This window comes from Eschrichtius robustus, chromosome 3, assembly GCF_028021215.1.
Source record: "Eschrichtius robustus isolate mEscRob2 chromosome 3, mEscRob2.pri, whole genome shotgun sequence".
Taxonomy (NCBI): Eukaryota; Metazoa; Chordata; class Mammalia; order Artiodactyla; family Eschrichtiidae; genus Eschrichtius; species Eschrichtius robustus.
The window spans coordinates 22,016,441-22,043,244 of record NC_090826.1 but is presented as its reverse complement, the minus strand read 5'-3'; the positions used below and the strand labels follow the sequence as shown (position 1 = coordinate 22,043,244).

The window sequence follows — 26,804 nt, the reverse complement described above, 5'->3', positions numbered from 1 at the left end:
CCTATTGCTTTCTGTCAATAGGTCCTTCTCCATGGGGTTCATCACCCTCTCCCCCCCTGGGGAGGGGAAGTCATCCCCTCCCTCCTTAGCAGGTGGCCTATTAGGGGCATAGGACTCTGGGGAAACCAACAGCTGCTTCTCATCCCTGCATCCCTCAGCAGCACTGTGCTCACCTGAGCGATAGAGACCATTTGCTGATCCTGGTGGTGAACAGGAGGGGCTTACCTGCCCACGGTCATCGTCTTGAGCTGCATTAGGGGCGAGAGGCAGCTGAGCCCCTTCCTGCAGTGTTCATCTTTGAGGGGCACTAAAACATGATTCGAATAAATCAGAAATCTGGTACCAGGGAAGCCAGGTTTCCATACACACATGCCTCCGTATGCTGTGTAACCACCAAATTCAGCCAGTCCTGCTTCCACTAAAGGCAAATGGACCTTTGAAGAGAAAGACAGAGCTTTGTAGGCTTGGATATTCTCTGTTGAGCCTTCTTTGAGACACCAATTCGTTTTACTCTGCAACTCAAATTCTGAAACCGAATAATGCATGACATTATCTCTCACCAGGAAGGATTTATTTTATTATCTAAACTAGACCTAAATCCCTTATTATACTTTCTAGTAAGTTGTCCAGTTTGGAAAAGAAACTTTTTTTTCCCTTTTAAAAAACAATTATTTATTTATTTATTTATTGATCTTTGGCTGCGTTGGGTCTTCGTTGCTTTGTGCGGGCTTTCTCTAGTTGTGGTGCGTGGGCTTCTCATTGTGGTGGCTTCTCTTGTTGAGGAGCACAGGCTCTAGGCGCGCGGGCTTCAGTAGTTCTGATACGCAGGCTCAGTAGTTGTGGCACACGGGCTTAGTTGCTCCGCGGCATGTGGGATCTTCCCGGACCAGGGCTCGAACCCGTGTTCCCTGCATTGGCAGGCAGATTCTTAACCACGGTGCCACCAGGGAAGTCCCAAAAATACTTTTTTTAAACTTCAGAACAAACACCTAGCTCCAGTCTATGGAGCACAATGACGAGCCACCTAAGACCGGCACATCCTTCCCCTTAACTCATCCCGGAGGTCGTGTAAACCTGTGCTCAGGCTCTGGATTCAGGCTACAGTTTCAATCCTGACTTCACTACATGAAATCATAAGTAAGTTTACTTTAGCTCTGAGCCTGTTTTCTCATCTGTAAAATGGGGATAAAAACAGTATTCCTCTTAGGGCTATGAAAATTAAATGACATGCTTGTAGATGGCTGGCACAGTAGGCAGGTGCTCAACGAGTGACAGTTAACCAGCACTAACAGTAACCTTCGCTGTGATGAGAGGAAGGTACCCTCATAAAGACGAGGACACTCACTGTTATGGAAGCCAGTGGAGAAGTTAACTTGTCTGTGATTTTACAGATCTCTGTTCTTTAACAGGCTGCTCCTGCCGTGAGTCCACACTCTCAATCTAAGGGATTTGGAACCTAGTTGGCATTTTCACCACAAAGCCACATAATGTAAGTCTCACCACACACAAATGCACTTCCTGCACACGAGGTTCTAGTATGCAAGACACACCTATCCAATCCAAACTCGGGCTGAAATCCCTTCTAAACGTACTCATCTTTAGCTTCCTTTCACTCCTGTGCCTCCTGAGCTATAGCGCAAATGCATGCAGCTGTAACCAGAGGGCAATGGTTACACCCAGGACAAGGGCCCCAAAGCCCAGTCTCCCTCGTCAGACCTGCGGCCCCGCCTCCTGATGAAGGGCAGCAAGCACTTCTTAACCCACTTTGCTCGCTGAGGCTTCAGTCTGGGGACTGGAATCTCTAATTAGAATTTCCACGTTCATCAGGGGGCATCTTTATTTGTAGTAATAAAACGGGGACAGAGCATCACCTCCCAAGCCTGACAGCTGTACCTTTGACAAATATTCCCTAATGGCAGTAGAAATAGGTGATAGCGACTGAATCACAGACTGCACCCGAATGACAAAAGTTACGTTTAATTTACAATGTAATAAAGGTTACAGGTAAAAAGCTACACATAAAGCGTGAAAAGGCCTATTACACAAATGTACAAATCTCTGTACAAAGCTCACATCAATGTGTCCTACCTTCGTCTCCTATGTTTGTTAGCCAGGTCTAGTCTTGGAGCTCTGGACAACGAGAGCTCTCGGTCGAGGGGGGAAAGAGCCTCCAAATCAACATCTGAAAATGTCCTCTTCGAGATATCCGTTACTTCAAAGTAAAATCTTTTCCTTTTTAATTGAAATTGCTCTAACTGGTCATATCCTTTTTATTGCCTTCATAACACACTTGAAAAGGAAAGTAATGCCTTAGAGAGTAGAGGACAGTACTCTGGAATCAAATGAGAAACCTCAGCAAGTAGAGTACTCAGGTTTGACAAGAAAAACAGGTAAAGTTCAAACAATACTGTAAGTTTAAAACTATCAACCTGTGTCTATGGCACTGGTCACAGATGAAGAAAAATCAAAATGTTCTCATTCTAACAGAAAGGACAAAAGAGAAAAGCCTAACTACTGGACCTCAAAACCACTGACCCAGGAAAACTTCTGAGTTGTTTTAAACCTTAGCTTAACCAAAGCATTCTAAACCCTCTTGTTAACCTGGAATCCATGGCAACCCTTCTGCTACCTGGGACTTGCAGGATAGTAAATATAAATCAGGCTGTTGAACCCACAAGGCTGGCAATGCTACTGTCACCTCCACAGCTCTACATTCAACCTGAAGGCCTGGAGTCTCTCCCTGGGGTAAATGATTTTTTAAAAAATGATCCTAGAAAGAGGGAGAAAAGAAAAAAGGAAATAATGGACAGCGTGGAAATGAGCCAGGGCAGTCCATTTAAAAGGATGTATGAAACATTTCTCTGCAATGAAAGTGTTCTGAAGACAGGTCTTTCTGGGATACTTCAACCCCACCCCCAGTTTTAATATTACATGGTTAGGACCCCAGGAGACATTCTGAAAGACGATACTGCACACATGGAAAGTTTTTCTCCCTAGTTCATTAGCTCCCCCATCACCCTTCCACCCCGTTCCCACCCAATCCCACCCTCCTCCATTACCAAAAATATCAAATCAGTAAGGAAGGTGTGGGCTTCTTGCCCGGCCAAGCCTCTTTTGCGTATTTTTTCTTCTTGGGCTCGTTGACAGCTTCAGGGTTATAGACGGCAGGGTTTGGTGCAGGGTTCATGGTCACTGCTGACGGCACGACGGGAGTCAAGTCCACGTCAGGAGCGAGGTTCGGGTATGGCATGGGCAAGCCACCGATGAGTGCTGTCCCGTGGATGCCATGCGGCTGGGAGCCGGCTTCACTGTGCGTGGGGGGCAGGCCCCCATAGAGTCCTCCACTGAATGCAAAGTTCTGCATGCGCCTGTTCCCTGATTCCTCCAGGCCCAGGGAGCCAGGGCCCTCCACCCGCTTCTTCTGTGGTTTATAGAGAAGACAAGAAGTGAGACACAAGAGTGCTGTTAGCCTGTTCTATTGCAGTCCTCAAAAAACTGGGGAAGGCCCCTAAACCTCTAACTTGTTTTGTTTCCTAAACAACCCATCTCACTGTCCTGAAATCTCAGGGTCTGGAGAGACCTTACAGTGGTCATCTAACATCATGGCTCTCAAACACTGCCCCACATAAAGTGGTCACCATCCTACGTCAAACTGAGAAAAATGAGGCTAGTGTGTGAACTTTTCATAAAGTAAGACTTATCCAGTTTAAGTGACCATTCTTTACCCTAAGGTCATACTCCTCCCTCTTTTTTTTTTTTTTTCTGATATCAAGGAATTTTATTTTATTTTTGATAATTTTTTTTAATGAATTTATCTATTTATTTTATTTTTGGCTGCGTTGGCCTTTGTTGCTGCGCACAGGCTTTCTCTAGTTGCAGTGAGCGGGGGCTACTCTTCGTTGCGGTGCGTGGGCTTCTCATTGCAGTGGCTTCTCTTGTTGCGGAGCACGGGCTGTAGGGGCGCGGGCTCTAGAGCACAGGCTCAGTAGTTGTGGCGCACGGGCTTAGTTGCTCCACAGCATGTGGGATCTTCCTGGAGCAGGGCTCGAACCCGTGTCCCCTGCCTTAGCAGGCGGATTCTTAACCACTGCGCCACTAGGGAAGCCCCCTCTTTTTTTTAATGTTAAAATGCCCTTTCAGGAATCAGAGGTGATAACTGATGGTAGTAAGTATTTCAATTTTTCTTTTTGGGGGGGGAAAATAAAAAGTTAGTATCTTCCTGTTGGACACCTAATTTTTAAACATTAATCTGAGAGCAGAACAAATCTGTAGTGACTGAAAGCAGCTTACTGGTTGCCTGGGAGTGGGAGGAAACTGACAGCAAAGGGACACAGGGGAACTTTCTGGGGTGATGGAAATCTGTATTTTGATTATGGTGGTGGTTACCCAGGTGTATATATCTGTCAAAATTCAAATTATACTTTAAAGACAACAGAAAATTCCAAAGGATGAAGAAAAAAGAGAAAAGTGCCCAAGGGGAAATGTGACACAAATACTATGGAGTTGTATGGAAAAATTCCATCTTATACTTTTTCACACTGGACTAAAGTTCAATGAAAGATCCTCCCTCACCCCTCTACTCCTTTTGCATGAACTTGACACATTTTATCAATCTATTCTAATATATTCTAAAGATTTTTTTAAAAATAGAACTCCCTATAGCATCTCTGACCAGCATCTTCCAATCACATTTTGAATACCTCTACTAATAGGGATCTACTTCCAGGGGCCATTTGTTCCCTTTTGGCGCCCTAGCTGGCAGGTGGTTCTCCACATGTTGAGCAATCAGAACATCTCTGTAACTTCCACCTCTTGGTTCTTCAACAGAGCTGCTCTTTAAACCTAATCCAATGTGGGCTGGCTTTCCTATCTGTGCCATCCCCATTCACAAAATAAAGATGTGGTAAAGGCCAGAGGTGCCATGCAGAAATGCAACAATGTCTCTTCTTTGCCTAATAGCTTACTTTGAGTCAAGAAGGGAAGGTTAAAGAAAGGTGGGTCTCTCTGCACCCTGCTGGGAGGTAAATTTACAGACCCACATCACACCGTAATTTATATGCAGGATCAAGCTAGTTGGTCACCTGCAGCCTCTCTATGGCACTCCAGGATCCCTACACACAGATGGGGTAAATGGATTTCCACAGTATGAAAAATGGGAAAGGAGCAAAGAATGTTTTAAAATTAAGCACACACTTAACACTTACCTACATATAAAAGAGTGGGTTTCTAAACCAGACTATATGACATTTCAAATACTGTCACAACATGCTTCCTACCTTGACTGGGACCACTGCAGTCTGCACCATGTTCCGGAAGCGACCAACTGAGGGATCCACATCCTCTGCGAAAAGACACGAGGGCAGGGTTAGTTCAGTAATCAACTGGGAGGATTAAGGTTACAGGGCTCAATGCGAACAAAGCAATCACAATAATTCATATTAAAACAGTAAAATACAGCTAACACTTCAAGTGTTTACTGGGTACTGTGTTAAATCCTCACAACAACCTTATGAGGTAAGTACCACTACAGTAAACATTTAATAGATGAGAAAACAAACTCAGGCTTGGAGGAGGAAAGTGACCGGCCCAGTCACCTTGCTGGAGAGGAGCCAGGATATAAATCTAAGCAGCCAGAAACAGGCCTGTGCTCTGGACCATGTGCTATGCTGGCTTCCCCAGGTTCTTTCCCATTCCACATACCTCCCTCTTTTGAGGGAAGACATCAATAATCTCATGTTAGTGATAAAAAGAGGTCACACACCACATACCTTGCTAACACCCGCTCATTAGCAAATAACAGAATTAGGATTCAGACCCAAGGCTTCTAGCTTAACTTCGCCTTTCAACCTGAACAACTGTATACAGGCATACCTTGTTTTATTGAGTTTCACTTTACTGTGCTTTGCAGATGTTGTTTTTTAAAATAAAAACAACAACAAATTGAAGGTTGGTGGCAACCGTGCATTGTCAGATGATGGTTAGCACTTTTTAGCAATAAAGTATTTTGTAATTAAGGCATTGTAAAGAAACAAGTACATTGCTTTTGTAGACATAATGCTACTGCACACTTAACAGTTTACAATATAACGTAAATGTAACTTTTATATGCACTGGCAAACCAAACAAATATGTGTGACTAGCTTTGATATTCACTTTACTGAAGTGGTCTGGAACCAAACCCACAATTCCACCAAGTTACGCCTGTACAATTAAGACTCACTAAAGGATCTGAAGCCCCTGTCCAGGCAGGGTGGGAGAGCGGCTCCCTTTTCACAGCTTATACACACACTATTGTACCCTACGAAGCTTCTAGCTTCATTCATTCACTGTGCCGGAAGAATGCACTAAGACCAAGTAAGGGACATGCTTAAGTCAGTCAGTCTCTCATTTACTGGACATCAGGCATGGAAATAAAGAGCAAGACACCGTCCTGCCTGTAAGGAGTTCACAGTTGTAAAGCCAGATAGGCTAGAATACAATGGAGGTGCTTGAAGAGTGGTGCAAAAATAGTTTTCTTGGAGCACAGAGGGGAGATTGGGCTGGATCACCTAGAATGAACAGTTTTCTCACTGAAGACTGAGTGTGGGGAAACAGGCAAGCATAGACTTATTATCATTGCTAGAGAAAACTACTCCAGGGCCCTTTTATCTTAATATAGTGGTAGGAAAGGAGTTGTTTCCCTAATAGATGTTGTACACCTTATTTTAATGCATTGAGGGCACTTGCTATTTAAAGAAACACTCCCGTGAGTCCCTCTGGAATACAAAGATTCCTTATTTAATTTGAATAAGTAGTCCCTGGTTTATTTGTTTTAAGTCTGGCTTTTCACATATTAGGATGCCTCTAAGGAATATACCCTGGAATTATTTTCACAAACAATCGATGTTCAATGAATGAATAGCTTCTATATGGAAGAAGAAAGAGGAAAAGATATCCAGGTTCATCAGGAAGGAGAGAAGGTCTCTAAAAAAGGCACCCTTATTTTCTCTCTCATTACCATAACAGCCCTGCTCCAATCATCCCTTCAGGAAAGCTAAATCAAGTGCAAGAGCAACTGGAGCCCAAGAGGCGTGGCTAACGGGGTATGTGGCCCACAGACACAAGAGGCCTGCGGAAGTAGGGGCTAAGCCATCTGGGGGACCCTGTCCTGTGCTGGCTGAATGGTGCTCAGGCCTCTCACCTTCTCCTCGTTCTCTAGCCATTCGACTCCTAGAGAGGGGGGTCTGCCCATTGCAGGAAATCTCTGCTCCTGGAAGATCTACCGAGAAGTTTCTTGCTAAGTCTACTTCTAGTATAGCAAAGTCTGCATAGGTAAAGGCAAAAGGGGTGGCAGATGATGATGAGGACAATGGCTAACATTTATCAAGGGCTACTGAGTGCCAAGCACAGATATGAGGTATTTTCACATATATTAATCATTTAATCTCCCCACCAATCCTGAGGCCAGTAGTCATGTCACTGGCCAGGGTCACAGAGCTACTAAGCAGAGAGGTGGATTTCATACCTAGGCCCTCTGATCAGAGCCCACGCTCTTAAACACTATGCCATACTCTGCCTGAACGTACTGCCTTAATAAAGCTGCAGGACAATAATTTTCTTTTTTTCCCTTTTTCTCTTTTTTGGGCATGCCGAACGGCATGTGGGATCTTCGTTCCCCAACCAGGGAGTGCGGAGTTTTAACCACTGAATTGCCAGGAAGTCCCACAATAATTTTCAAGGAGAAAAACAGAACATATCAGACCCCGAGTCCTGAAAGAGACTTAACAAATTATCTAGTTCAGTGATTCCCAAACTGTTGGCTGTTCATCAGTACAAACAGGAGCTTATTAAAACTACAAATGTCTAGGTCCAACCCCTAGAAACTCTTATCTGGCACTCAGAAATAAACTTCCCAGGTTAGTCATCCAGCTCCTGCCCAAACATTTCCCTTGGGCATTCACTACTTTGAGAAGTAATTCATTCCACTTCACACATCATCAGAAAGTGAACAAAAGTCACTAGAATGAATGCCCCAATCTCTTTCACAGGAATTCTTTTAATTCTTCTTCTAAATATAAGAAGGATTTGTTGTTGCTTTTTATGCTGAGCCAAATACTTGCTACTCACAGGCTCTGGTTTCGCCTACTCCTTCCTCCCGAAGGTCAGCCCTGCAAACATCCACCTCAGGGTGCCTCCCTCCAATCTACTCTCCCTCATGCACAGTTCCCAGCATTTAGGGACCACTTTCCATAGCTGGGAGTCTCCTCCTCCCCTCAAGACTACATAACACATTTAGTACTTAAGGCCATGCTTGCATTTAGTAACACATTTGGGTGAGTTCTGCTCAGAACACAGGCCACCGGGTTACTGCCCCCCATTATTCTATTAATGCAATCTTAAACTGTACTTGATTAGTTTCCACATCCCCCTGATGACTCAGACTGCATTTTTAACTAACTAAAATCCTTATACCTTTTTTTTTTCCATGAGCTGTCACTGGAGCAGATTTTCTCCATTTAAATAATTGACATTCTGAAACTAAATGCAGGACTTGAAAGTTATTCTCACTGCATTTCAATTTGGGATATAAAAGCAACTTGTTAGTCTGGGATCCTTGTTTCCATCCATGAAGGTTTATTTTCAAACAAGATTTTTGGAATCCCAATTCCATCTTCACTGTATAAACTGCACCTCCCAGCTCCATGCCATCCACCTCCCAGAGTACTTGAGATATAACATGAGCCCAATAAATGAATGTTGAATGATGGAACAAATGGGTAAACTCAATGGCCTTCCCAGAAACTGATGCTCTCATCTTGCTGATGTTTCCATACAAACTATCTATAAATTACGACCTTACAGAGGCAAGTCTTCAATGCGATTAATAGTGGCAGAAAGTTCTCCAACCTTAGAGTTACCAATCATACATGGAACCCCATGACAATAGTGTCTGCTCTGACCTATACTTAAACTCCACTATACCTGGATCAGCAAAGGAGAATTACAGCCTTCCTCCATCTACTTCTTTCACATTGCAACTGGATAATGCTTGAGTTTCAGGGCACTCCATCAATGTACAGGCATATCTTGTTTTACTGCACTTCACAGATACTGAGTTTTTTATAAATTGAAGGTTTGTGGAAACCCTGCATCAAGCAGGTCTATCAGTGCCATTTTCCCAACAGCATTCACTCACTTCGTGTCTCTGTGTTACACTTCGGTAATTCTCACAATATTTAAAACTTTTCCATTATTATTATAGTTGTAATAGTGCTCTGTGATCAGCAATCTTTGTTGTTACTATTGCAAAAAGATTACAACTCACTGAAGGCTCAGACTAGCATGGCTAGCATCTTTTAGCAATAAAGTATTTTTTAATTAAGGTACGTACATTGTCTTTTTTAGACATATGCTATTGCACACTTAACAGATTGAAGTAGTGTAAACGTAACTTTTACATGTACTGGGAAACTAAAATATTCGTGTGACTTGCTTTATTGCAATGCCTGAACTGAACCCACAATATCTCCAAGGTATGCCTGTTCTGTACAAAAATATCTCCCCTCAACATAGCACCTGTTATCCTAAACCTTGTAGAGAAACATTACAACTGACCTACAGGTTGTGTACACTACTCTCTGACATCACAGCTTTTTCATCAGAAAAAACCAGGAAGATACCTCACCTGGGTTGATGATCTCATCATCCTCACTAAAGGTCACCCGTGAGTTCTTCCTCTTCCTCTTTGGTCTCTGAATGTCCAGATTCCCCTCCTCAATGGTGAGAGTGGAAATCCGCTTGTTGTGGGCAGTGTTGAACTCCGTCAGGTTCTGGGACAGGGTTCACACAGGAAAGACAGGAATAAGTACACAAGGAATTTGAAGGAGAATACTACCAAATAAAGGGCAGGAAGGTATTAGGAGCTAACCTTGACCTCTCCACACAGATGAGATTCTTTTCTGCATTCAGAAAAGATTCATTACCATCCATAGACAGCTAATACCAGCAAGCCTCAATTTGACAGAATGTGGAACATCTTCATTGACTAGTGGGGCAGTGATATTCAAAAGGGAGTGAAGGACCTTGAGCTGAAGACAGGTCATCTGTGCAAAAACCCTTGAGTTGAGGTTTTGGGTTTTTTTGAAGAAAGTTTATCATGTCTTCATGCTGAGAATTAAAGGAATACAACTGGGAAGATATCCAAGAATTGTTTTTAAGTAACAGAAACGAGAAAGGACAATTGACAGCTTCTTTCCCAGTAGCTCTCTCCTTTAAAACTTGTTAAGGACATTACCAGTGCACTGAATATCTGGCATTAATATTTTGTCACTCCCCATCCCTTCATCTGGCCCCATTTCTACTCATAACTATCTATCCATCTCAGTGATTAACTTGGCCTCATCACTGCTGCCTGCCTCTTCCCAATCACCTGGACTTATTCCAATCTGTACTGCAGTTTGAGACATCCCAAATGTCTTGAGAACAAGGACCCAGAGATGACATAACATACTGAACTAAAAGACAGGAAGGCATGGAAGCAGCCTGGAAGAGAATGGGCAAGAGTGACTGCCAACCAGGTCCCTGGCTATGAGGCTACTTCTTTAGAACAAAATAACTTCTAAGTTGTAAGACTACTACTGTGCTTTTCTTCCTAAGGGCTGGGAAACTGTCTCGGTATACAAGAATAGTAAATGCACGTGGGTGGTTAAGGACAGGCTGGCGTTTGATCTACCTGGATAGACCAGTCACACCAATGCAGTGATAGACATGTGAAGACAAAAGTTACATCACAAACTACTGGGGTCAGCTCTAGAAAAGAAAACCTTAGCACATTAAAATTAAATCTTGTAAAATTCATGGCCTTCAGGGCAGCCAGGCCCAGAGCAAAAGTAATCAAGTTCTACTCAGAAGATTCTTGGGCTGACTGGACAATATCAAAAAGAGCTACATAAATGAATGAAAGCTTCAATCTCTGTAAGCTAGTGTTGTTCAAACAAACTTTCTGGATGATAGACATGTTTTCTATCAGTGCTATTCAATATGGTTAGTCACTAGCCACATGTGATTACTGAGTACTTGGAATGTGGTTAGTGGCTACTGCACTGGACAGTGCAGCTCTAGAGAAACGTAACTCCCAGCCTTGGCTTCTAACATCCACTGAAGGTGCACAAGACAACCATAAGGGTCTACTGGCAGGAGATCCAGTCTCCTAGTTAGCCCTGGTTATACATAACCAAACCCACACAATGCAGCTCTCCAAGGGCCACACCACACTGCCAAAGTGGCAAAGGCTTATCACTGGGCTCAAGAAAACCTCCAGTTGCTAAGTCACTGGCATTTCAAACTACACAGAACAGCTACATACTGCAAAAGCCAGAGTCCCAAAAGACATAACAATGACATAGACAATGGAATTACATCAAGCTCTGTTTCCTCCTCTGGAAGCCCCAGTAAGCCCTTGAGTTCATCATCCTCTCCACCCATCTTCTCATCTCCTTTCACAGCCGATGGCAATGTCTGAGGCTTCTCACGCAGAGTGTATGCCCTTGTGGATGCACCAAATGAGACCGTGGAATCGATGGGAATTTGCTGAGGCTTGTGAGGCTCCAACCGAATGTGACCCAAGAAAGTGCCGTGTGCTGGGAATAACCAAATCAGAAATGTAAGAGAGGAAAACAAACAAACAAACCTGAGTTGTAGAAGGAAGAGTAGCTCCTGCCAGCACATCAGTTTTGTTTTTTAAATTTTATTTATTTATTTATTTATTTATCCATGGCTGCGTTGGGTCCTCGTTTCTGTGCGAGGGCCCTCCCCAGTTGCGGCAAGTGGGGGCCACTCTTCATCGCGGTGTGCGGGCCTCTCACTATCGCGGCCTCTCCCGCTGCGGAGCACAGGCTCCAGATGCGCAGCCTCAGCAATTGTGGCCCACAGGCACAGTCGCTCCGCGGCATGTGGGATCCTCCCAGACCAGGGCCCGAGCCCGTGTCCCCTGCATTGGCAGGCAGACCCTCAACCACTGCGCCACCAGGGAAGCCCAGTTTTGCTTTTTAAAATGGAAATGGCACTGGGTCCACTTTGCATCCCTTGTCATGGGTCACAATGAAAAGGAAACTCCTTCACTGAATCTTGAATCTCTTCAGTGGATTTCTTACACATCTTCACACCTGCTGTTACCCCACATAACAAATACCACTGCTTGCTCTCTGCTGCCAGACAGGCTTGGCTCCATTCTGGGTCCAGCAGGAATGGCTCCAACCCAGCAATAGGCATGCCCCCTAAGGTAGAAGACAGGAATTGCTATGGTCTGACCTCTCCAGCCCCAAGTCTAAGGAACATAGAAATTGCTGGACTGGTGGCAGTTATGCTTGGGGTTTCCCCAGGATAAGAAATGAGGTTGGCTGAAACAGGTGCAATATCAATGGCAAGGCAAGCCAAAATCCTACTGGAGAGTCTGGATATTTTTCCATGTCTGCATTCTGTATATTATGAAATGGAGAGAAAAGATGAGATAAATTTGCAAGTAAGTACTTATGAGACAAGGCTCTCCAAAACCATTATATAAGCATACTGGGGTGATGTGTACGTGTGTATGGGGAGCGGGGAAAGGAGTAAAACACGGTCAAACCCAGGAAGCAGATCCTTTACATTTCAAGCTGTAATTATACATAGGCAAAAATGAACAAATTTCAAGGCCCCATGCAGCCAATTCTCAACTGCATTTCTGGGATTATCTTTGACAAACTTGAAAATCTTATTAGTTGGAGTGGGCTCATAGAATTAAAATTGATATTATTAATAGTCACAGCAAAATGTAGCTGGGATAAAGAGCCCATTATAAAAAATTAACTTTTGGTCAAAACAACTTTTTGTTTTCTTTTTAATGTCCTACTGTACTACAACTCTACTACATTAATGGAGCTAATCACAGCTTCTGCTTAAATTGGACCACAATCTATCATGGGCCTATAAACACATTCCCTAGTTCCTGGGTGCTTTTTTTTGTTCTCTGTATATACCTATTGCTCTCTCCAGGAAAGTGCTCCCCAAAACCCTCTTCTCTCTCCAGTCATCAATTATTTCAGTAAAATAGGAAATATCACAGGAATGGAGAACGACTAATTTAAAAACCAAACATAAACTTCCTTGATGAGCAACAAAACACGATTTCAAAACTGAAGAACCCAAAGAGCATTTTCACACTGCCCAAAAGACAATGTGTGAAATAGGATGGGATATGAGTTACTTACTACTGTTGAGATCTATTAGGAAAACTCTCTTCAGATGCTTGTGGTAGACCAAGGCAGCGTGGACCCGAGAGCAAGACTGGTGGTCAATGGTAAAGTCACACAAATCAGGGTTTCTCCCAAATAAGTAATACTTCTTCTCATCAATAATCAGTTTCTAAATAAATTGAATTAAATATTACTTAAAGCTTGTTTCAACAGGGTTTAGCAAAAATTCTTCCAATAAACTAAGTAGAGCATCTTAAGATAAAATTCCTTGTCAAAGGAAATATATATATTTATATTTACTATTATTTTCAAGATAAAGAGCTCAGAATAATTTACTAACATTGGGGGATGGATGGCAATTAATCTCCCCAAATGTAGTGGTCAAATGTTTAGTGTTGATATGAAAAGAACTTTCCTAATCCTATTAGATGTAAATGGCATGCAAGAGTGGTTGTCTTCTGTCCATTGGAAATTTAAGATTTCACTGAATCTTAATTTTAGGTCAAGCAGGAAACACAAAGCATGCCTATAAAGTAATAAGACCGCTTTTCAGAAAAATATATATTCAAATGAAGATTATCAATTGGTTCACAAAGGAAGGGGATACAGACACCTATCTATATTCTAATCATGCTGCCAGAGACCCAGAGTATTTCTGGAACCCTCTTGAGAAACTAGAATTACATTAGACATCATTGTATGAGCCTCTAAATCTAACTTTATTGTCCCATTTCATTTTGGCCACAAAAAAGCATTACTCAAAGTTAACTCTAAATGAGTATTTGCTGTGTCCAAATATGGAACAACCTCACAGGGCAAAGATTTTCCAGGTTTGGGGGAAGGGGATGTAGCGATTAAACATTTACTGAAGGACTATTATTGCCAGGCATTTTTAAGTATTATGTCATCTAATCCTCAAAACAACTCTGTGAACCAAGTATCACCTTTATTGTTAAACATAAGAAAATAGATTCAGAGAGATGAAGCCACGCATCCAAGGCAGTCCAGCTGGTTAAGTAGCAGATCTGGGGTTTAAACTCAGATGTGAAATGACCTGCAATGATAACATTCTAAACAACAGTGCCATGGGTCTGAAACAATTCTGAGAAGAGCTCCAAAATGTTTCTAGCCACTGCTGTGGTACTGGAAAAAACAAAACTGTATAAGGTCCCAATATAATAGCAGAAAAGAGGATTTCGCAGACCAGCGATCTATTATTTTAAAAATTGTAGGGGCTGACATAGTATTGTTAACTTTTCTTTTGCCATATGAGAACTATTTTTTTAATTGTCACCAATCAATATCATAATCATTTTATGAAAGATAGGTCATTTTAACAAATAAGTAAGAAGAAGGATAAAGGACCACTCTTTGAGCTGAATTTATGAAAAACTCACTACACTGTCTTTATTTTTCTTTTAATCCTAGATCAGTAAAGCCTTTGCCACAGACTGGTTGTAGACTGGGCCATCATAGACGAAGGACTCTAGATAAATTTTCGCTAACACTGCTTTCAGTTCTTAAAGTCTACAATATGAGTACTTTGAAGAATAACCCTCATTCATATACATTATGTTGTTCCTTTAAGTTTTGGGGGGTTTTTTTGGCCGTGCCACGCGGCTCGCGGGGATTTTAGTTCCCCCACCAAGGACTGAACCAGTGCCCTCGGCAGTGAAAGTGCCGAGTCCTAACCACTGGACCACCAGGGAATTCCCTGTTTTTCCTTTAAACACAAGGTCTCACTAAGCTCTAGTTCACATTTCACACTATGCTCCTTCTGAAATCCCTGAGAGAAGACAGCACAAAGTTGAGGGAAGGGAAGTATAGTCAAATTAGGATGTACCAGGCTAGGAATCAAGAGGCTTATATTTCATTCCTGGCTATGTCATTGAATCCACAGTGGGCTACAATTCTCCCCTATGCTTCAGTGTTCTTACAAAACCAGAAATACACCTCACGTACTGGTAACAGTTAACAACTGCTGAGTACTTATGTGCCTATGCACTATGAGTTTTATGCTATGAGTTTTATGCTGTCATTTCATCCTCACAACCACTCTGTGAAGTAGGCAGGCACTATTATTCCTATTTTTATAGATAGGAAAAGTTGAGGCACAAAGAAATTAATTAATATATGCAAGTTCACACAGCTAGATATTTATAAACTGGATTAGAAATTCAGGTTTGTCTGACTTCAGAGTCTAAGCTTTTTAAACCCCTACATCATATATTTTCTTCACTCTTCCTGCATCAAAAAAGCCACCATATGGCAAAAAACATTTTAAGGAGTGAACAAGTACTATGGGTCACACTCTTAATTGTTTTTTAAACAATCACTTACCCAGTTCCTTTCCAGCTTAGCCTTTAAGGCTCAAAATAGGTATGGGGGTCACCTCTGGGAAACCCTGTCCAGCAGTGCCCACCTGCTGCTGGCAGAGCTTGTCCCAGGCCCCTAGTGCTAGGGAGCACCAAGATTCAACAACAGTCTGACAGCTCAGTCACACAAGTATCCCCATGTCTGCTCAGACCCAAGTATTAAGACTTGGGTTAAAAATAAGACATTGCTTCAGAATTGAGAGAACCCTGAAATTTCAGCATCTTATTCTCTCTAGGTAATATCTATGCAGGTTGAATCTCACTGCATTTCTCATTCATATTTATATGCACATAGATTATATCCTCACAAGGTTAAATTTGCTAACCACAGTGTTCATAGGCTAGACTTAAAGAAACAGTACAGAAGATCACCAGCACTTGGGTTCTAATATAAAATTGACCACATTTCTATGATTCTAAGCTGCCAGTACCAGCGATTTAGGTGTTTAGAGGGGAAAAAAAAGAAAGGGCCTCCAAATTAAATATATACATTCACTATTAAAGGCATCTCGATTATAGAAATGTGAAAATGTAGGGAAAAAAATAGTATGCCTCAGAAGCAAGAAAATGTGTGAATTCTTGGACAATATGCTTCTTCTGTCCAAGTGAATGAAATAATGCATTGGTCTTTCAATAGCCACTAAGCCACAATTTCTTAACTAGCTATGGCTAGTACCATTATCCAGTTGTGCCTCTGAGTTATAACTCAGAGTGTATCTTTACACACTGGGCTTAAAAGACTCATGGCTTTTGTTTTAATATTGCACTTCTTAAACCCAGCTATCACAACACATCACAAGCCTCTGACACAAGGCTAGGACACAGATAGCTCGGTTAGTATCAAGTGCTGCCTAAGTCCTTAAAAAATAAGCACATCTCGGGTCTATTCCTCTCAGAAACAATACAGGGATGTCTAAGGATTGTAACATGACAGTTTTGTGGCAACTCAGCACACCTAAGAGCACTGAAAGAGAACATTATCACTTAATGGAAACCAGTAATTAGAAGGATGTTTGACAAGTCAGAGTGCTTTGAAAATATAAATTATTTCGCAGAGGAATATGACATTATCATTAAAGCTAGCCCTCCTTGTCTGTTTCTTCCTGTAGTAAACTAAAGATTTACTAAATTCTGGTTTTAAAAAAAAAAGACTCCTATATGTCTATTTAGCAATAATATTTTATATGTGTGGAACAGTCTACAGTGTAACAAAACAAAACAAAAAACATTTTAGCTAACTTATTCCTTTGAATAACCTTGGTACTCTGTAACCTTTAAGATAGAAGAACACATGACAAAGGGGCTCTAAGTGACTGGCTCAGGGCTTGAAGAATTAACAAGAGAATTCATCACAACTCATGCCTTAATACTTTGCAAAATACGTGGGTATCTCTACAACATCCTGAAAGTGAAAAGAGTGTATTTATAGAACATCCTGCAGGAGACCTCAAAGATAGCTTTTCATTATGGAGTGCAGTGTTTTTACTATATATAACAAAGAAAAATAACTGCACTCAATAATAGGGCCTTGAACTTAAATTCTATCTGAGCAAGCAAACATAAAATTGGTTGAAGACACAGAGACTCACAACTCCACAGTCAGAGTGGGCTTAATCTCCGTCTCTTGGTAAATAAATGGTAACATAAGGATTAAAAAAAAGTACACAACCTAACAGCTAATCAAAATTCATGTTCTCTTGAAGTTCTATGTGGTTTTCATTTTAGAGACTTGTAGAAAAGCTGGAATTCTGCTCAACTTGTCCTTTATAGTACTTATTTCAATTATAATCATGCAAATTTTTGTGTGATTCTGTTGTTCCCATCAGATGATTTCTTTGAGGACAGGAACCACGTTTGTTCTGTTCACTGCTATAGTCCTATGCTGAGCACAATGACTGGCACATAATAAGTACTCAGTAAATGTTTTGAATGAATGAATGAATTTTGTCACCATTTCCATTCTCTTTTTTGAGCAAGTATCTTAGTTTACTATCTTCTTTGAAGAGTTTTGGCTTGAATCTCATAAAAGCAACTTAAAAGTTAAATTCAATCTACATCATTCACTTTCTTCTTCAATTACTACAGATCTTGCACCTTCCATACAACTCCACATACTCAGAGAGAAGGAATTCACCAAGTTATAGGGCATCCAGTTTGATTGAGGCCTACAAGCCCATGATCTATTAAAACCCTTCATTTGGAAGGTGAGAGGAGTCACAAAAAACTGAGTGTCTGTGGAGTTACATGGTTTTAATGTGTTATATCACCATGTGCTTTTAATAGAAAAAAAAAATCAGGATGAACGAAAGTAGCATTTCTGGAAAACAAAGCACAGGAGAGGAGGTGGGAAAGTGAGTCACTGGCAAAAATCTTTAGTGTGGTGGGAGAAAAAGGGAAGACATGTATTTCCATACCTCAATTAGCTTGTCTCCTTTGACTACATCCAGATGTAAACCAGGAGGGGGTTTACCTGCCCTGAAAAATACGTATGAAAAAACATTTTCAGGATGAGTTTGTAAATGCCATTTACAATCATTATCCCATTCAACACTGTAGCTCTCTTACTAGCCTATAATTAGTTCATGTTTAAGCAGAAATGCCATCTACTTCACTGTTATTATAGCTCCTTTCTACATTTGACACTTACTTCCCCAGTGATTCAATTGCTCTGAAACATATTTTAGTGGATCTGTATTTAGAGCAGCACCAAACAAACCCATATTTTAACACTGGATTATCCACCTTGGAGAAAAAGCGCACAAAGAGTGCAAGTAGTATAGCTGGGGTTGTCTGGTCACTTGGAGTCTGAATCTAAGATTTGCCACTACCATTAATACCATATAAAGGCAGAATAAATCAGTTGGTGTCTGGGGCTGATCAAGACTAGACTTATCACAGAATAAGCAGAGGGTACTGTCCCGAGCTCTGAGTCCAAATCAGAGAAGTGTAATTAGGGAGCTAGGTCAATCCAAAACTATGCCCATGAAACCAGGTACCAATAAATACAAGACGTATTTGTTAACCTTGAACAGGTCATTCTACAATGGCATGGTTAAGGGAACTTTTCTCTACACTCCTGTAACCACACCATCCAAGGGAGATACATATATGTCAAAGCACCTAACACAGTGCCTGGTGCCTAACAGACGCTGAGGAAATGGCAGGTGATCTTATACAGTCTCTTCTAACTATAAGTTTACTGTCCTGGCCCAACTTCTGAAATCAATGCAGCAAGGAACCAAAATGGATACAGAATTTGTAGACTGAAGCAACTGGGTGTTACAAAAGTACAGAGGGACCCAGAAAATAGCCACACGTTCACTTGCTTCCTGTGTTTGCTCCCTTGAAGTTTGAAGGATGAACAATCTTGCCAGAGTCCCTACATGTGCACACACAAAAATGCATCTGTTTACGTCTAACTTAAGATGCAACACAGTCATCTCACAATCCTGACCCAACTCCTCTATGGAGGTTGCTAGTAAGACAAGTGCATTGGACAAAAGCCCATTTTGTCTGGAAAACAGGGAAAGCCAAGTTACGTCCAAAACATGCTTTCTGAACTCCTACTATGTGCCAGGCTCAGGCGTAGGAACTCTAGGAACTGGGAATATAAAGATGCGTTAGGCAGCCCTTGCCCTTGAGGATCTCTATATAACGGGGGCCAGAGAGTAACACAAACAATACGCTGTGATGAGCAGAAATAGCCCCAACTCGGATGGGTCTCCTTGCAAGGCAATTCATATGTATTCATCGTGTACTCTACTCAAAGACTAAAATTATTCCATTTTTCCCAAGAACTTGCGAAAGGAGGAAAGCGGTTCATCCTAACAAGCAAGGATACCCTCTGGTGCCCGGCTTCGCGCTGGTCGCTGAGGCAAGCGCGCGGGTAGGTCAGAGCCGTTCCTGCCCTCAGGGAGCTCCCAGTCTGCCAGGGACAGGCAAGTGCCGCACCCAGGCTGCAGCAACAACCGCGGGATGCGGGGCTCTGAGGGGGGCGCCGGGGCCGGGAAGCTAGCTCGTGCGCGCTCGGGACAGAGAGCAGGGGGGCAGATACGATGCTCCACAAGAGCACCAGACAGTCAGGAGTTGGGGTAAGTTCGGGGTCAAGGCCCCGAAGCGCCCCGGCAACCAGCTGATTGCCCGAGGGGCTGCCTAAGCGAGCGCCTCAGAGCCCCCAACTCTGGGTTTTCTCAGTTCCTGGGCCCGGGCTCCGGGTTCCCGGTTCCTCCACACGCCGCCCGGCCCGACAGACAGCTCTCCCTCAGTCAGTCCCAGGGTCTTTAGGCCGCTCGGCTCGCTGCGAGAAATGAGCCGCCCGGCCAGCCCTGGCCAGCGTCGGCCAGGGCACTCCAGCGCTGGTCGCCCCGCCACTCACCAGGTCGGGCAGTCAAACAGCGGGAGGCTAGAGCCGGAGTTCGCGGCTGCCGCCATCTTGCTTCTCCCCCTCCCATTTGGCGGGCCTGAAGCACGCCGGGAAACTGGAAGACCCAGCGGAGAGAGGCGGCTTCCCAGCAGCCTGTGCGTATGCGCGCGCCTGCGCGCGCGCCCACCCACGCACGCATGGACGCGCAGACGCATAGGGCGCTTCTAGTAGCGGTGGAAACTGGGATTGTGTTTTGAGGTCTTTTTCAGTGCTTGAGAGTTCGCTTTCTGCAGAGGTCAGGGCTTTCGTTGGCCGGGAGTTGTTTAAGGAAAATGGGCTCGTAAGGAGGGGTTCGGTTTCCCTCTACGTTCTTTTTGCAAACACGCTCCCAGGCTCTAAAATGTTGCGACTCCACCCTTGCTCTGGGCCTGCACCGTCAGCCTTTCGACCCCAGTCTGGAGAGAAGCTAGAGGGTAGAGCTCAGAGATTGGAAAAACTCCAACTTTTCTGTTTCTCTTCTTCCGGTCCTTCTGCGTAGAGCTGCATGCACCGTACTCCCTTCCCCATTGTAACCCAAATCCGGCACTTGAGGGCTTCTGTAGATTATCTGGGAAGCTACCTTTCGGGGTCATCTAAACTCTGGACAAACAGGAGCCAGGGACGGATCCAACCAGATGGCAGGCGTCCAGATCTTCAATGTGCATGAATGAAGTGATTAATCAAGTTGAGGCCCCTTTGGATTTTAAAATTTTGGTCATAGTGACTAGATAGTGTAAGGAAGAATTAGGATTCAGGCCTGCTTTAGGCCAACAGCTGGGTGAAAGAGACCAGCAGCAGGTCCTCTGGTTGTAATGGCTTACGTCTATTGAGTGCTTACTTATCTGGGCAAGTATATAGTTTATATGAATCATCTCATTTAATTCTCACAACTCTTGAAATAGGTATTATGATTCCTGAGGGGAGGGTCAGAGAGATTGAGCTGCCCAGCCTCACCCTAGAACAAGTGGTGAGTGGAATTCAAATCTAAATCAGTGTGATGCCAAAGGCCATGCTCTTTAATCATCACTATCTGTCACACTTTGATGTTGGTGTGATCATATTAGTATGCAACTAAAGCCCAACACTTTTTCACTTTTGTAGAAAACATGGGAGGATTATCTGACCTTTTTTTTTTTTTTTTCTTTTAAGGAAACCGAATGCAAAATTATTGTTCACCCATAAAGAGGCACTGCACAGCAAGTTATCTCCTTCTGTGGTGGAGTTATTTCTTTTCTTGATTGCCTGCTACTGGTCCTCTAGATTTTAAATTGAACATCAGCCTGTTCAAAAGAGTTTGCCCTTGGTGACATCTCCAGGCATCAAGATTTAGCTGCAGCATAATATTAACTTGGAATTTAAAATTATCAACTCTTAGGCAGGAGAATCACATTTTCCCCTGGTCTTCAAATGCACAGTAAACTCATCCAGCAAGGATGTTAACTGATCAGATCATTTTTTTTTTTTTTTTTTTTTTTTGGCTGTGCCTCGGGGCTTGCAAGATCTTTGTTCCCTGACCAGTGACTGAACCCAGCCCTCGGCAGTTGAAAGCGCCAAGTCCTAACCACTGGACTGCCAGGGAATTCCCTCAGATCACTTATCACACGAACTGGTTAATATCCTACTTTCCAGCTTTGTGATTCCAAAAATAGACTAGGCTGATAGCTCTAAACTTGATTTCAGGAAAACAGGCTATAGCTCCCTCCTTTGAGCACAGGGACTTGATTAAGAAAGAATTAAATAGTTTCAAGTGTTTTGAGTGTAACAGAAAAGAGCAAGGTGCTTGTATCTACAGAGATTGTGTGGGCCTTTGAGGTCCCATGCCCTTTTCAGGCATGAAGAGGTATTGAAGCCATGTCTAACTATCAGGGATCTAATACCATCTTATGTCAGCTTTGCCTTTCAATTTCTCAGCTTCTGTGGGTGGTCTATTATTTAATCCCTTATAATGCTGAATGTACACCCAAGAAACCTAAGCTATAGTCTTACCCTTATAATTCTTTATTCCTTGGCTATGTTCCCTGTTTCCAGCACAGCTGATATTCACACTGACCTCTGATGTAATGGCACCTTACACTTTCCTGGGCCTTATAAAGCAAAATGCTCTTTGGGCACCAATGATGTCAGTAGAGATCAGCAAACTGGAGGACAGCAGTCTAGGACATGAACCTTTTGAAATGTAAAGACTGATGGGCTAGCTGCCTTTGGATTTTGGTATCTCAACAAAGATTAATTTCTTAGACTTTGAGACTTCCTTAGAATAGAATCTAAAGACATAAGGAGCATATTGATATCAAAAAACTTCTTAGAACATCTTTTATATATGAGTGATCAAATGGAGACACTGAAAAAATTGTGTGTTTGTGTAGAGATGGTACAGCAGGAGACTTCATTTAGCAGGGTGGTGAATGAAAAGTTTACAAGGTGCCAACAAAAGAAAAGATACTCATGAAAACTGAATAGAAATTGCCATTACTCCGCATTGTTAAAGCTTCATGAAAGACGTGGTGAGCAGGATAGTTTGTATCAGTGATGAACGGAGACAGTGTATCGTGTCTAAAGGTGTGGTTTTGAAGTCTGTGTGCTTGAGATCAAATCCTGGCTCCACAGCTCCTAAACTGTGTGCCCCTGGCCAGGTCGCTTACTTACTATGCCTCGGTTTCCTAATCCATAAAAAGAGGACGAGAAAAATATATCTCCTCGATAGTTTTGTGAGTGTAAGATGATAAATGTAAAATGTAAAACATTCAGCATAGTAAATTGCTTGTAGTAAGGGCTCCAGTATTACCCCACAAATGACCATTCACATACAGAGCACTTCCTCAAGACTCTAAATTCCTGCAGTAGACTGCCATTCCTGGCCTCAGCTTCTTCAGTTGTAAAGCGATGGAGCTAGTCTAGATGAGTGGTTCAGATATTCGAGATGTCATGGACCAGGGGAAAGTAAGTATTATAGGGGTGTCAACTTTTATTCTGCCAACTGAGGAGATTTTTAAATGAAGACTGTCACCTAACATCACCACCTTTTCATTTTTATAATCTTTTTAGAAAGTGAGAAGGCCATTAGCTCAGATTCAAAGATGGTACTTTAAAAAGCCCACTATGTTATTTTTCTCATTTCTCCATGGACTGTAAAAACTTGGTCCTTAATCAGAGTCCCACATTAAAAATTCTATGATTTCAAGTTTATCTTTTAAAAATTAAGTACGATATTGTTAATCAAATTTCATTTTGGATAAGTATTAAAATGAACTACTCAGTTGGCCTAAAAGCAGGATCAAGGGTTGGAATTAAAACCTTTCAAGCTATTTCCTGGCTAAATGGAGATTCTAAAGTAGATGTAATTCATAGTACTGGAAAGCAATACTGAAAAATTCCTTGAAACCTAGGGATACGCTAAACATGCTTAGAAAAGAAGGGAGGAAGCCTTCTAGCCCTAGGAAACAGGATAGAATGAAATCTGAGTTAGGTTCTGGTCTGCATTTAGTGACCAAAAGCAAAAGCTTCATTCCCATGACTGAGAACTGCCTCTGAACAGAAGAAGGGGGAAAAAACCCAAAAAACAAAAAAACTGAATGGAGGAGGCTTGGTATATTTTAGTTTGCACTGACTGAAGCATGATTTCATTTTGATATTTTTTTCCCAGTGGTGCAAGGCAGTGTATCACCACCCCTTAACAAAACAAAACAAAACCTACCCAGGGAGCATTGGTCTAGCAGCTAGCAAGTTCTTGTTCTGGAACATTCGCAGAGGAAGTGGCCAGCCATGACACCTCTACTTTACCCTATACTACAGTACTACTGTTTTAATTCACTTGAGAAGAAAACATTCTATAAAGAAAGGAGAAAGAAAGAGAAAAGGAAAGGAATACAGAGACAAACATACAGTTGGTATGTTCAGACCACATCCCTATGGTCTTTACAATCAAAGAATTTTATAGCTTTAAGAGAACGATTGAGGAAACTAGGGGCCTATGGGTTAAATAACTTGTCCAAATACCTACAGCAAGTTAATGACAGAGCTAAGATTCCCCAGGCCTTCTGTATCCCAGTCTAGTTTTTGACCTCCAAACCAATGGTTTTCAACCATGGTTATACCTGAGAATTATCTGGAGCTTTTAGAAGTCTCTATACCCAGGCTATAACCCAAACTAACTAAATTAGAATCTTGTGGCACGGTCACCTAGGTATCAGTATTTTTTTAGTTTCTAATGTGAAGCCATGGTTAAGAACCACTGCCCTAAACCATGGTGCCCTAAAGGTGGACAAAGCACAGTCAAGGAGGATTCTGTGAACAGGTTTGTGAGGACCACTTAGCAGAACCTCTTGGTGACTACTACAAATTCCAGGCCACTGAAATTCTAGGCCAAGGTCATATTTGCTACCTATGACTACTATTACCACCACCATTGGATAACATAGAACAGAACTATGGTGGCTTCATTTTACACAAACTGAAAGTTTTCGTGGTTTTTTTTGTTTGTTTGGTAGTTTTTTACAGTCAAGACTTTTTTCTTGCCTGGAATGTTACAAATGATGTATTCAAGTCCAACTGTAATTTAGAGCTGAAGGGGCAGTGATTGTATAACCAAGGAATTACCTCTGAAGCTGCTGCTTGGGCCACTGTGACGCCCCAATAGCTCTATCCTGTTCCTCAAGGAAAGGACCTATTCCACCCCTAAACCAATCCTCACCTGATCTCCAGTCTTCTTGCAGGTCTCAGTTTTTCTCTGGACAGCACATTACCCAATATCTACTGCATTAGGATGTTAACTCATAAAAACTTACTACAAAAGCTTTTTAAATGTTTATTTGTCTTATGTGGGTGGAATGCTGCAAGAGTGCAAAGAAACTTATGCATTTAGCCCTGTTTCCCTGCTGTTCACATTAGTTTAGTAAAAGAAGATTAAGTAACATTAAAGGGAATGGAAGAAATAAGTATAAATATATCCAGGGTAGTGAGATCCTCTGATTCACGAAAGGATGAACTGAAATTTTTGGCCCAGTTCACATTTATGTGAGAGCCTAGAGAAATTACTTTCCCTTTAACTTCCCTACACTTGTGAAAAAGGGGAGTGGACAACATTTATGTTACAAGACAGCAATCTTTTATTGAAACATTTTTTGTCTAAAACTATGCACGGAGAGATTAATCTCTTGTTCATAAATTAGGATAAGTCTAACATCACTATTCCAAACCAGTATTATTTACAAAAAAGAACCTTTGCTTTGCTTTATCGCCAGGTTCACAGGACTAAATTTTAAACCAACTTCAGACTAGCTTTTAAAATCTTCCTGCCATCAAATGCCCAGCAAACCTTATCAGGGTAGGGGGCAGCCTTTTGATGGCAACATTCATCATTCACCAGGAATGCAGAACCACAACTAAGCAACAACAACAGAAGATTAAATCATTCCAAACAATTCCTATTTGCTCTCCAGAAGAATGCTTTGTCTAATTCTCCCCTTCTATACAGACAGGTGGGAGAGGAACCCCACAGAGAATCATGTTAATTAAATTAAACTCTTCAAAAAGTGAACAAGATGGTTTAGTGTATATATGGATGAACTGCAGTCGATGACACTAGCAGATAATAAACTTAAACCCAGATTAACAGACACCCCAACAGCTGGCCAGCTCAAATAGTTACTTCTGATTTAATCTGGATCACATGTGCAATTTTTTATTCTCTAGTTAAATACATTGCCAAAGTCTTTCAAAGCATGTAGGGGGCAGGCTTCTTAGAAATTCAAACTAAAATATTAAATAATAAAAATTGCTGGCTTATTATACAGTTTCTGACAGACTCCAATATGCTGGGTGACAGAAAGTAATTCTATCTCAGTTGCTAGTAAAAAGGTAAATCTTGTATGTACATAGAAAGACAATATTACAAGACTATAGTGTTACCTACCAAAACAAGAATATCTAGAATGTAATTTTCAGTAAACACTTGGGACGAAGGGCAATCAGAATATAAGAGAAAGCAAAATCCACATAAATTAATTCTTAATTTGAGAAATCAATAAAATGTACACATAAATTGATAAATACTGTCTCCATAGGTCACTAATTCCAAGGACTAGTTAGTAGTTAGTTTCTAACTAAATTATTACAGGACATTCTGGTGTATTCTGTCTTCTTGTGATCAGTTTGTTCTGGCAAGACTCCAGCAAGCACTTGCCCTTGAAAACAGCTCAGCAGGAGAAGGCTCGGAGGCAATCACTTCATTTATTAACTAGCCACAAAATAAGTCCCAAGATTACAATAATCACTGACAGGACAAGCACCAGGATACAGATCTTCTTGCGAGATTTTTTCTGAGGAGAGAAATATGTAAAGAAGACACTCATGAAACAAGTAAAAAATGTTTCAGTCTAAGACTCCAAGAGTGCTTCATCAATCTGCCTCCTGGTAATTCAAAATTAACTCTATCCATGTATGACTATGCGGACACCTTCTCAAAAATCTCAAGTTACCAGTGCTAGGCAGCAACGCAAGTTCTAATTCCAGGCTCCCAAATACAATTTTGCAAAGGAACTGTTTATACCTATGTTGCTAGGCATTATTTGCAATAAAATAAGTTATCTGTACATGTGTATTTTAATAAAGGTTTTATACCTAGTATAAAATTTTATGTTCACTGTAAAAAATACACACAAGCAGAAGAGAAAATAATCACCCACAGATAATAAAACAGTTGACATTTTGATTGTATTTCCTTCTGATCTTTTATCCATGCATATTGTTATCTGACATAATTGGGACCATACTGTATGATGTTTGATGTTTTTATCACTTAATATTTTAGCATAAAAA

The 26,804-nt window shown here is 41.8% G+C and overlaps 2 protein-coding genes and 1 non-coding gene across 3 annotated transcripts in view; all 3 read right to left on the bottom strand.

Annotated features, from left to right (window-relative positions):
* Positions 1-1,811: 1,811 nt before the first annotated feature.
* On the bottom strand, positions 1,812-20,068 carry PPP1R8 (protein phosphatase 1 regulatory subunit 8). Its single transcript, XM_068539265.1, has 7 exons — positions 19,962-20,068; positions 18,001-18,061; positions 13,227-13,380; positions 11,398-11,618; positions 9,665-9,809; positions 5,277-5,341; positions 1,812-3,421 (listed from the first exon to the last, which is right to left on the bottom strand). Exons 1-7 carry the CDS (start codon positions 20,015-20,017, stop codon positions 3,068-3,070), a joined length of 1,056 nt encoding a protein of 351 aa, XP_068395366.1. The 5' UTR covers positions 20,018-20,068; the 3' UTR covers positions 1,812-3,067.
* Positions 16,271-16,436, bottom strand: LOC137763214 (small Cajal body-specific RNA 1). Its single transcript, XR_011073770.1, has one exon. It is a non-coding gene; the product is annotated as a small Cajal body-specific RNA 1 (non-coding RNA).
* Positions 20,069-24,779: 4,711 nt separating the features above from the next.
* STX12 (syntaxin 12) overlaps positions 24,780-26,804 on the bottom strand; it is a 33,557-nt gene continuing 31,532 nt past the window's right edge. The window contains exon 9 of the mRNA XM_068539264.1: positions 24,780-26,305. Within this exon, the coding sequence (XP_068395365.1) occupies positions 26,213-26,305 (93 nt within the window). The 3' untranslated portion in view covers positions 24,780-26,212. The remainder of the gene's footprint in view (positions 26,306-26,804) is intronic.

Excerpts from the sequence above, each read along its gene's own strand:
- PPP1R8 (XM_068539265.1), bottom strand. The coding sequence starts at position 20,017 with ATGGCGGCAGCCGCGAACTCCGGCTCTAGCCTCCCGCTGTTTGACTGC. Across the intron at positions 18,062-19,961 it reads CTGTTTGACTGCCCGACCTG|GGCAGGTAAACCCCCTCCTG; the intron begins GTGAGTGGCGGG and ends CGTATTTTTCAG. Across the intron at positions 3,422-5,276 it reads CTGCAGTGGTCCCAGTCAAG|AAGAAGCGGGTGGAGGGCCC; the intron begins GTAGGAAGCATG and ends TATAAACCACAG.